This window comes from Xenopus laevis, chromosome 4S (genome assembly GCF_017654675.1).
Source record: "Xenopus laevis strain J_2021 chromosome 4S, Xenopus_laevis_v10.1, whole genome shotgun sequence".
In the NCBI taxonomy this organism is placed as follows: domain Eukaryota; kingdom Metazoa; phylum Chordata; class Amphibia; order Anura; family Pipidae; genus Xenopus; species Xenopus laevis.
In genome coordinates this window covers 125,438,906-125,451,458 of record NC_054378.1, presented here as the reverse complement: position 1 = coordinate 125,451,458, position 12,553 = coordinate 125,438,906, and the positions used below count along the sequence as shown (strand labels likewise).

General features: G+C 41.5%; 1 protein-coding gene across 2 annotated transcripts in view; it reads left to right on the top strand.

Annotated features, from left to right (window-relative positions):
* Nucleotides 1-12,553, top strand: part of ptprg.S (protein tyrosine phosphatase, receptor type G S homeolog) — a 350,843-nt gene that overhangs the window by 211,370 nt on the left and 126,920 nt on the right. For both annotated transcript variants that reach the window (XM_041561822.1, XM_041561823.1), the window contains exon 7: nucleotides 4,007-4,164. In XM_041561822.1, the coding sequence (XP_041417756.1) occupies nucleotides 4,007-4,164 (158 nt within the window). The remainder of the gene's footprint in view (nucleotides 1-4,006; nucleotides 4,165-12,553) is intronic.

Sequence of the window (12,553 nt, the reverse complement as noted above, 5' to 3'; positions counted from 1 at the left end):
AAGTCGTCTGAAGTTTCCTCGCTTTGCGACTTCGGAAAACGAAGTGCTCCGGAGTGCCATCCCGCCGGCGATTTACATTCTAGCCGGCAGGAAGGCTGTTTATCTACACAGAACTTATCATTTTCAAAGAGTACTCTAAAGTTTTTTTGTTTTGTTTTTTAATTGCTTTCTTTTTTCTATTTTTCACAGTTTTAAAAACCAATACGTTTAATTTGGCCCCTCATGTTTCCTCGAGAGCTCCATTTTTATCAGATCTCTGACTTTCTAAACTGTTGCAATTTCAAGCATTCGTTGATACATTTCTGTGCAGTTTCAGCCCCTACTGAGCATAATAATGCTCTTATTGGCGTCTGTCGCCACAGTGCAACTGTCACAAATGATACATTAGTTGCTGGTTTCGAATGTGCCGCTGAGCAAGGTATCAACCAATGTATCAAACTGTAACTGTTTGGGAAGCTGCAAGATTTTTTTCTGAGTATATATATATATAGTGATGGGTGAATCTGTCCCATTTCACTTCGCCAAAAATGCGAAACAGCGGAATAATTTGTGAAACGCATTGAAGTCAATGGTCGTCAAAATTATTTTGATGGGCGAGAATTTTTACATGAGAGATTTTTTGTGTCCAAAAGCATTAAAATGCATTAAAAATGCATGAAAATTGTTTTGACGGGCGTCAATTTTTATGCGCTCGACAATTTTTGGATGTGCAACTTTTTTGTCCAAATGCATTAAAGTCAATGTGCTTCAAAATTATTATAACAATTTTTACACAAGCTACTTTTTTTTTTGCTGCAGCAAAAAAAAAAAATTGCCGGTGAATTTTCGCAGCAGATTCTTAAAACTATTCGCAGGTGGCGAAATGTGGAAATTTGAATCCATGCCCTGTGAATAAATTCACCCATCACTATATACAGTATATATATTTACACAGAAGAGGGAGGAAAATTAAAGAAATATGTTATAGAAGACAGAAAGCTTCATTATTTGTGATGTAATCTATGCAAATAATAATTTGTGAAAGATGAACTGCCCTGAACTTTTGATTAAAATAACTATTTTTCTAGATTAGTAATGTTTATATATACCTTCATACTGTACTGTCTAAGAGAATCAATTTGGCACCTCCTCCCATATGTATAAATACAAATATACAGAGAAGGAATGTTCTGGGCACACAATAAGCTATACCCTCATACTGTACTGTCTAAGGGAATCAATATGGCACTTCCTCCTCCCATATGTATAAATACAAATATACAGAGAAGGAATGTTCTGGGCACACAATATGCTATACCCTCATACTGTACTGTCTAAGGGAATCAATATGGCACCTCCCTCCTCCCATATGTATAAATACAAATATACAGAGAAGGAATGTTCTGGGCACACAATAAGCTATACCCTCATACTGTACTGTCTAAGGGAATCAATATGGCACCTCCTCCCATATGTATAAATACAAATATACAGAGAAGGAATGTTCTGGGCACACAATAAGCTATACTCTCATACTGTACTGTCTAAGAGAATCAATTTGGCACCTCCTCCCATATGTATAAATACAAATATAGAAAGAGAGAGTGAAAGTGGGAGTATTAGAGGTACCAGTCAGCATTTGATTGATTTGTATGGCACATTAGCTCTGCAGCCGGTTTGTAAAGATTTTTTCGGGGAGACGGCAGGGTCTGTGTCACCTTGGGGGAACCTGTGATACACACTCAGATCAAAAAGAATTGTCAGGAACTTTGTATTTGATGATTGAAAGACAAAGAAGGTGGAAGAAGCTGTAACGCTGGAGGGCCTAAGTGTTGGGATCTCTCCTCTATACTAATGTCTATGGGGAAGTCATTGTCGCGTGTCTTTCTGCCTTTGTTGCCAGACTCCCGGGGGGACGACATGTCACGCTAATAACAATGAGCTTTAAACAAAACAAATATTGGATTGTAAGATACATCCCACAGCAGAATTTGTTACCTGCAGAGCTTGGCTTGAAATGTCTGGCCAAACTGTCAGTTCTATAGGGTCGGATGGGCTGCGATGCTGCCACCGTGAGAAAGACCCACATTCCATTTATTGTGAATCAGTGAAGAGAAACCTTTGAATTAACAGCTTATCTCGAGTTTTTATCATATAAAGAGATGGGCGAGGAATATATGACATGCTAAGGAGATATTAGTAGAGGTGAGGAAGATATGAGATAGTAAGGAGATTATTATTATACAGGGTGGAGCTGTTTCCACCAGTCTTTGCCGTATGAGGCTATAACATAGAGCAGTGATCCCCAACCAGTAGCTCGTGAGTAACATGTTGCTCTCCAACCCCTTGGATGTTGCTCCCAGTGGCCTCAAAGCAGCTGATTATTTTTGAATTCCAGGCTTGGAGGCAAGTTTTAGTTGTATAAAAACCAGGTGTACTGCCAAACAGAGTCTCAATGTAGGCTGACAACATAGGGGCTACCAAATGGCCAATCACAGCACCCCCAAGAACATTTTTCATGCAAGTGTTGCTCCCCAACTCCTTTTACTTCTGAATGTTGCTCATGCGTTCAAAAGGTTTGGGTTCCCTGACATAGAACATTCCTTCTCTGTATTTGTATTTATACATATGGGAGGAGGGAGGTGCCATATTGATTCCCTTAGACAGTACAGTATGAGGGTATAGCTTATTGTGTGCCCAGAACATTCCTTCTCTGTATATTTGTATTTATACGTATGGGAGGAGGAGGTGCCATATTGATTCCCTTAGACAGTACAGTATGAGGCTATAGCTTATTGTGTGCCCAGAACATTCCTTCGCTGTATATTTGTATTTATACATATGGGAGGAGGAGGTGCCATATTGATTCCCTTAGACAGTACAGTATGAGGGTATTGTGTGCCCAGAACATTCCTTCTCTGTATATTTGTATTTATACATATGGGAGGAGGTGCCATATTAATTCCCTTAGACAGTACATTATGAGGGTATAGCTTATTGTGTGCCCAGAACATTCCTTCTCTATATATTTATATTTATACATATGGGAGGAGGTGCCATATTGATTCCCGTAGACCGTACAGTAGGAGGGTATAGCTTATTGTGTGCCCAGAACATTCCTTCTCTGTATATTTGTATTTATACATATGGGAGGAGGAGGTGCCATATTGATTCCCTTAGACAGTACAGTATGAGGGTATAGCTTATTGTGTGCCCAGAACATTCCTTCTCTGTATATTTGTATTTATACATATGGGAGGAGGGAGGTGCCATATTGATTCCCTTAGACAGTACATTATGAGGGTATAGCTTATTATGTGCCCAGAACATTCCTTCTCTGTATATTTGTATTTATACATATGGGAGGAGGAGGTGCCATATTGATTCCCTCAGACAGTACAGTATGAGGGTATAGCTTATTGTGTGCCCAGAACATTCCTTCTCTGTATATGGGTATAGCTTATTGTGTGCCTTCTGTTTTTGGTTTTCTTGGCACACAGATCCAGTTGTCATAAAGAACTGGACAGGGGAGACCACATTCCTTGGCATTCTTCCCACGAGTTCCAGAATTCATTATGTACTTCCAAGTAGTTAAAGAGAAGGACAGAAGGAAATGCGGCTCTTTAATACACGGTGTATTTAATATAAAATTCATCCATTATTCATTGGGCCAATTTGAATAACTTTGACTCCACCGTTCCTCTTCCTCATCTTTCACTTTGATGAACAATTCATTGTGGATGGAAGAGTCCGCTTATGACTCAAAGAAGTTATGGAAAAACTTGGTCTTTTATTCCCTAGTAAATGGGGTTTTCCTTTTTTTTTTTTCCTTATGGAAAAGTGCCGTGTTCTATTGACAGAGGGTTACTCCTCTACCACAAACTGTGGGGCTCAGCCCACAAGCAGGAAGTCAATAGTCAATGGTTATATCACATTTTTTTTTTCAATCTTTCTATAATGTTACATTATTTCAGTGTAAACTTACAAGACATAGTTACATTATAACCGTATCATTTTTCCATTACAGAAAAGGAAACATTCCTGGATCCCTTCATCCTGAGAGAACTGCTGCCCTCCTCCCTGGGAAGCTTCTACCGGTACGCGGGTTCCCTGACGACCCCTCCTTGCAGCCAAATTGTGGAATGGGTGATTTTAAGCCGGCCTGTTCCAATTTCCTACCATCAGGTACGTAGAGATTGAAGTGCAACCTAATCTTTGTTCATTTGATGATCTCCTTCAGTTCCACAAAAGATTCTCGTGACCTGTTATTACCGAGCCTTTTACTGCACTAACAAAGCAAAATAATGGGACCAGAAACCATTACATTTCCTTCCGAGGCTCTGAAATCACTCACAATCAGTCTTTATAAGGGGTCAGTAATGCTCTATACAGAAAGGAGAATGCCTCAAGACTAATAGATTTCTCTGGGTTTTTCTTTATCCCCAGTACTGCTCCTTAGTCTTACAGGTGGGTCTCATAATATCATGGACCCTCTTTTCAGGATCAGATAGGATCTGTGCAGCCACTGGGACAGAATGCTCTGTTATACAGATAGCTAGAATCTCAGCTGCCATAAAGCAGGACAGGACTGCTGCTTACAATGGGGATCAGATAGGATCTGTGCAGCCACTGGGACAGAATGTTCTGTTATACAGATAGCTAGAATCTCAGCTGCCATAAAGCACGACAGGACTGCTGCTTACAATGGGGATCAGATAGGATCTGTGCAGTCACTGGGACAGAATGCTCTGTTATACAGATAGCTAGAATCTCAGCTGCCATAAAGCAGGGCAGGACTGCTGCTTACAATGGGGATCAGATAGGATCTGTGCAGCCACTGGGACAGAATGTTCTGTTATACAGATAGCTAGAATCTCAGCTGCCATAAAGCAGGACAGGACTGCTGCTTACAATGGGGATCAGATAGGGATTTTTATTAAATAATTTAAATAAAAACATTAGCAAAAACAAAATACACTAACGTTCAAATTTTCAAATCATAGACATAGACAGATTATGAATGAACAATTTTTACATAAAGCAAATTAAATATCATCAAAAGAAATTTCCCATGTAAAGTTAATTCCCCTCCACCAATTTATATTTTCTTTACTTTTACCAATTTCTTTAAATCTGATAAAATACAAATCCTTGAGAATTTTCTTAACAGTCAAATCCATGGTTCCTTCCTCCCTCCCAAAGGTTTTGCCACACCTACTCATCCATAAGTGATACCGAATTACAGAAAAAATAATAAAAAGTGTTTCTTTCTCCAATGAATGTTTTCTGCTAATGATACCATAGGCCCTTTCCTCATAAGTTCCCCTACAAAGGCCCTTAATACCCAGTATTGTCAGGACATGGTCATAAAGATTACGGGAAACGGAGCAGTTTATCAAAAAATGGTCTGTAGTTTCTTCTTCTCCACATCCCCAAGGACAGAATCTTTCAACAATATTGAGATAGCTCACGTTTCCTCTCAAGAAAAGTTTTCCCTGTAACGCCAGCCATGCATTGTCGAAAAGCTTCCCAGGTAGCCTGTGGCCATTCAAAAATTTAATGCAATCCCCCATACTTATCGTAGGGCAATCTTTCAAAATCGGTGCAGAAGTAAAAAAGGAATTAAGCACCAATCTATATAATTCCTTTCTAGGGAGATTTTCCATGTCCCTAAAACTCAAGTTCCATTTCATAAGAAGTTTTAACCCCAGAAGAATGTGCTGCTTCACTCTACCGCCCTCCATCCAGTCTCTGATAAAAGGCGAAACCCAGGACCTGACACAGTTTTCCCACAGAGAACACGTCCTTTGACCCAGGTTACCAAAGTTGAATTTCAGGAAAATGGTGCCAAAGAAAGCGATTGGACAAACCATCCCTAAACCTCCCTCTTTCCTCTGCAGGAATGTTACCCCTCTTTTTACTGGGTTCAGTCTGTTCCCCCAAAGCATCTGGAAGAACAGACTGTAGACCCGAGCATAGAGAGATTCTGGCAAGGGAAACACATAAGCAATAAAAAGAAACAACGGGATCAAAAAGGTCTTGATCAGATTAACCCTTTCTCTATAGGTCAGCTTCCAAGATCTCCAACGCTGAACTTTCGCTAAACCAGCATCCACTTTCTCTTCCCAATTTAGTCTGCTATTATCATCCCTTCCAAATTTCACTCCCAAGATTTTAACCTGCTCTGGGGCCACTGGGAAATTTCCGGCCTGAAAATCCGGTTCCCCTCCTCGAGTCCAAAAAGCTTCCGACTTTTCATGATTAACTGAGGATCCAGAGGCCCTTGAGTAGCTTCTGATGCAATCAGTGATCACCTCAACCTCCGCCTGCTTAGAAATGACCACTGACACATCATCCGCGTAGGCTACAAACCTGAGTGGCTGCCCGCCGGGCACACAGACCCCCTCCAAGCCCTTCTCCTCCAGCATCCTCAGGAAGGGATCCAGAGCAAATACATAGAGAAGAGGACTCAGAGGGCAGCCCTGCCGCACCCCGGCCCCAACATCAAAGGTTTCACCTTGCCAGCCATTAATCAGTGGGAAGCTTTTTGCCCCTTCATACAAATTCCTTAACCATCTAATAAATTTACCCGGGATGCCGTATTTAGACAAAACAGCCCATAGATAGTCATGGTTAACCTTATCAAAAGCTTTCGTTTGATCCAAAGACAACAGGTATTTGCCCCAACCATGAGCTTTGCATGACTCCAAGGCTTCCCTTAAAGTAAGGAGGGCCCCAAAGATGCTCCGCCCCTTCACCGTGCAGAACTGACAGGACGATAATAAAGTGCCAGAAAACAAAATCAAACGTGAAAAAAGAATCCGCGCCAGAATCTTTCTGTCAGAATTGAGAAGGGCAATCGGCCTCCAGTTCTCAACCTTCTCATCATCCTTCCCCTTTGACAGCAAAATTAAAGAAGAACACCTCATTGACTCAGGCATACCCCTCTCCAAACATTCATTAAAGATCTTAACTAACACCGGGACTAACAGCGATTTAAAGGTCTTATAAAACTCTGCTGTTAGCCCATCAGACCCTGGAGCTTTCTTGTTGTGCATTTTATCAATCGCACCCGCCACCTCTTCCTCCTCAATATTTGCTGTCAATGGGGAAAAGTCCAAATTTACTGTATCAGGTCCTGGGGTCGCTTTTAAGAAATTCTCAGTCCTTTCCCTCTCCAAAGTTTTACTTCTGAACAGATCAGCATAGTACGACCTTACAACCCGAGGATACCCTCCCTGGATTTCTGTATAACTCCCTCGGAGTCAATAAGGCCAGTCACCTGCTTTTTCTTAAAGGTCTCTCTACAATTCTGAAAAGGATCAGGGGAGTTTTTTGCCCCAAAATCTCTCTCCAGAATCATAGAGTCCTTGCGACTGTACTGATGCTGTCTAATCAGATATTTCAACCGGGCAATTTTCTCCCCCACCACCCCGGCCGAAATTAAGGTTTCCAACTTCTTCCTCAGAGACTGGTATGTTTTAGATCTTAAACCCTCCCGTTTAACAGATAGTTTTGTGAAGAAGGTTCGGATTTCTTTTTTTGCTTCCTCCCACCAGTGTACAACAGAATCAAAAAAATCCAACTTAGACCATTGGGCTTCAAAAAATCTTTTGAAGGAACCATTCTCAGCTGCATCTTTTAAGGAATTAATTCCTAGTCTCCACAAACCCCTCCCCCTCCTAGGAAGGTTTGACAGTCCCAATTTACAAGAAACCATGAGATGATCTGAAAATTCTACTACAGATTCTTTAACTTCAGAAAAAGTCTCTTTTTCTTTAACAAAAATTAAATCTATACGGCTGCTCCTATTTGCACAGAAATATGTATGTATGCCCTTCCTTCCTCCCCACACTGCTACATCGATTAATCCAGCCTGTTTAATCATGTTTGATAAAAAGACTCCTTCATATTTATTAAATTTCCCAGTCCTATCACCTGGATTTAATGTCTGGTTGAAGTCTCCAGCTAACACCACTGGGTAAGAAACATAAAGGTATTGCTTTATCTCTTCTAACAAATCTTTTCTTTCTGCAATTGTGTGAGGGGCATAAACATTTATGAATCTGAAAATTTCCCCTTTAATATCCACATCAAGTAGAATACACCTCCCAAAACTAATGTCCAAACGTCTCTTTATCTTAAGATTAGAAAAGCCTTTAAAAAGGATTCCTATTCCCCCTGCTGATTCCTCTGCAATTGACCAAAAAGATGGTCCTAATTGCCAGTCCCTTTTTGCATTAAATACATCCACATTGTTTGATAATCTGGTTTCTTGTAAAAAATAAATGTCTGATTCTGTTTTACTTAAGAAATCATAAACCTCCCTTCTCTTATTTACATTCTTTATGCTGCACACATTAATGGTGCTAATTGAAATTATTTGTTCAGGCATCTTGGGGATTTAGCCAGCCTTCCCATTTTAACTTCTCCGTGCCTTTTGGATTGAGGCTTCTCTGAAGCACCCAAAAAATTGTCCTCAACAAACAAATCCTCTTCATCCACTGACTCCCACTCCTCCTCACTATCATTCCTTCCTTTCCTCTTTTCCCTTGTTCTTCCATTATCTCTGTCTCCATAGGGGAAGGATTTAAAATTTCTGAGACCTTTCCTTTTTCTCTTCCTTCTTTTGATTTTTTTAATGGTAATGGTTCATTCTTTTTTAAAATACTTTTCCCTTTTTTTTTAACCTCCTTTTTATTTTTATCATTCTTACCATCTTCCTTTCTTATCCTTCTCACTTCCTCTTCTTCCTCTGCCAAATCTCCCCAAGACTTCCCAGAAGGTAATTCAAACCTATTTGAAATTGTTATGTTACTTCCCACAACCATTTTCCCCACAGCCTTACCGGACCTTTTTCCCACCACCTTCCAATCCTCCTTCCTTCCTTTTGAAGTCCCTTCATCATTTCCCCCATTCCCATGTGCAGCCTGAGAAGCACAGTCCTCTCCACCTCCTTCTCCCACCTGCTTTTTTCCTATATCCTGGCCCACCTCTATAGTCATGTCTTCTTGCAAAAACTCCTGCTCCACCCTAGGACAACTTCTGACAATATTATGCCAGGCCTCAGGACAGTCACGATGTGTATGGCCCAGTTCTGCACAAAGGTTACATCTTACTTTATCACATTCTTTGCTAAGATGCCCCTGGGCCCCACACAACGCACACAGTTTCACTGTACAGTCTCCTGCCAAATGTCTTCTTGAGCCGCACTTGTAACACTGACGGGGCTGCCCTGGATAAAAACAAACACCCCTCTCTTTCCCAATGAAAAAGGAATTTGGGAGATGCTGAGTCACATTGTTATCAACATTCAATTTAACTTGAACCTTCCATCCCACTACCCAAAATCCCTCCTCATTATAAATTGGTTTTAAAGGTGTTTGGACAGTGCATTGTCTTCTTAACCAAACCAGAACATCCTCAGGAGGTATAGATTCATTTTTAAAAAATATAGTCACCGTCTTAACATCAGGTTTTGAAACTGGGATTGCTATGAAACCTTCCCACACTGAGGATGTTCTCTTTTCCTGATATAGATTCCAAAATCTGTCCAAACCTTGCGACAACTTGAAACTGAACTCAAATTCCACATCTGAAACCCCAATAAAGGCATTCACATCAACAGGAGTAAACCCCATAGATTCCTTTATCAGATTTCTACAGACAAATCTACTGCCTGGGCACTTTTCCTTTTCTCCTTCCCATTTAATTTTAACAACATTCCTTCGTTTAAACACAGTGCCATCATACATGGGTTCCTCCTGCCTCACAAAAAATCTTCTCTTCTCCCAAAAACTTTTGCTTCCCTGTTGCACATCACCTGCATCATTTACCTGTGGCAGCCCTTTGATTTGGCTCAGCAGAATTAACTCCCGCACCTCCCCCACTCACTGCATTAACCATTCCATTGCCAGAAGGTATAAGCTGAGCAATCCCACCAGTAGCAGAAACATTAGAATTTAAGTTGGAAAAGTTGGTGTTTTTAGCAATAGAATTAGAAGCACCTTGATTTGAAGCAACAAGGTTAGAGTCAGAGCAATTAGGGTTGGAAACAGAAGGGACAGGTGTAGAAACAACAACAACAGTTTGTGTTTTCTCTGCTCCCTCCCCCTCCCCCATATGCACAGAGTCCAAATGCGCAGCTGCAACAGATTTCACTTTTTCTGCAGTTCTTTTCATTTCATCAAAACGATCTTTATTTTGAAAAGTCTCTTCCCAGGGTTTAATAATTGGCATAATTTTTCCTATTTCTTCATTAATCTCCTCCAACTCTTTATTTTTCTCTGCCAGCTTTCTTATTCGTAATGTCCTTAACAATCCTTTAGTAAATGCAAGGTTTGCAATTTCCAGCTCAATGTCTTTTTCTAGTTTACTTTTTCTCTTTCTAAGCGAGTCCATAGCTTTTAAAGCTGCAACAATCCGTGTGGAATCAACACAAGAATCAATGTCTTTACTCTCTGTAGTAACACAGTCTCCATGTATTTGCACAGCACCCTTTGCCCCTACCTTAACTCTGGGCTCCTCTGCACAGTCCAAGGCCCCCTCAGCCATTTGCACAGCAAGGCTTCCACAGGCACAATCCGCAGCATTCTCTGCAGCCACTTCCGCATCACGTGTTCCCTTCTCCGGGTCTCTCTCCCAGCATGCACTGCTAGCCTTGCAATGCTTTAGGGACTCACTGGTAAGCGCCGCACTCACATCACAGGTCTGCTCTGTCTCACCTGCCGCCATTACTGCCGCCTTCTCCACACCAACACTGAAAGTCCCGCTCCTCTCATGGCTCTCACATTCTCCACTGTCGCCCACCAACGCTGTCTCAGAGGAAACTTCCGCAGGGACATCAGTAACAGGCATCAAACTGTTAGGGGCATTCTGAGAGGTTCCGCAGCCAGATAAAAGTAAAGGGGGCATGCTTAAAGGGATACTTGTGCTTGTTTGTGAAACATCCATATCAGACAATAAAACTGGAGTTCTTTCCAAATCATCTGACATGGCTTGAGAGTTTGTTTCCATCAGTTCCTCTTCCACACTACTTTCACTGTCTCTCTTATATTCCACCTTATTCCTGCTGCTTTTAGCTTTGCTTGTACTTTTCTCCACCTCCATTTTCTGTCTCAATCCTTTCCTTCTTTCTGCAACTACTTTTTCTTTCTTCACACGGGATGAAACTCTTCTTTCCATTTTATAAAAAAGTAGGAAAGGGCTGGAAATAAGTTCCCAAAAACAGGGAAAAAGCTGCCCCCCAGACCCTTAGAGGGCCAGGGGAAATTGCACCACACAGGAGCTCCACAAAACACGTCTGCTCACTTTGTGGATCAGATAGGATCTGTGCAGCCACTGGGATAGAATGCTCTGTTATACAGATAGCTAGAATCTCAGCTGCCATAAAGCAGGACAGGACTGCTGCTTACAATGGGGATCAGATAAGATCTCTGCAGCCACTGGGACAGAATGTTCTGTTATACAGATAGCTAGAATCTCAGCTGCCATAAAGTAGGGCAGGACTGCTGCTTACAATGGGGATCAGATAGGATCTGTGCAGCCACTGGGACAGAATGCTCTGTTATACAGATAGCTAGAATCTCAGCTGCCATAAAGCAGGACAGGACTGCTGCTTACAATGGGGATCAGATGGGATCTGTGCAGCCACTGGGACAGAATGTTCTGTTATACAGATAGTTAGAATCTCAGTTGCCATAAAGCAGGACAGGACTGCTGCTTACAATGGGGATCAGATAGGATCTGTGCAGCCACTGGGACAGAATGTTCTGTTATACAGATAGCTAGAATCTCAGCTGCCATAAAGCAGGGCAGGACTGCTGCTTACAATGGGGATCAGATAGGATCTGTGCAGTCACTGGGACAGAATGTTCTGTTATACAGATAGCTAGAATCTCAGCTGCCATAAAGCAGGGCAGGACTGCTGCTTACAATGGGGATCAGATAGGATCCGTGCAGCCACTGGGACAGAATGTTCTGTTATACAGATAGCTAGAATCTCAGCTGCCATAAAGCAGGACAGGACTGCTGCTTTGTGGGAGAAATAAAGTAGGTTTAACCTTTTCATCACCCTATGAAATAATAAACATAATTTAATGTCCTCCCTAAAGGAATGTACAGTACATATATATAACTAAATATTACACAGTTTCCAGGTGCGAATGAAAGTTCAGTATGAAGGAAAGTGATGTGAGTAGGAAGCTGCACCGGTAACATCAGACTAATGAAGATATTCTGTCTCAGTGGTGGTTAATTTAGCCTCAGGCTGGTTTCCCATCTCAACATTCTCTCTATTAAAAAGGCAACGCTTCTCCCATAAGTGACACAATTGCTCTGCAATCAGAGAGAGACGAGACGCGCAAGGAGCAGAGTTAAAAGTCTCGGGCTGCAGAGAATAACGTCAAGAAATGAAATGGAACATACAGAGAAAAGGGCAAAACAGCTATTGTTCCAGAGAAAGCTCTTTAAACCCTTCCATGCTGGCTGCCTTTCATCTAACGGGACACATTGCCATAGATCAAAAAGACAACCTGGAGAAGAAGAATCTGTAGCCCTGGTGTGTAGGCACGTT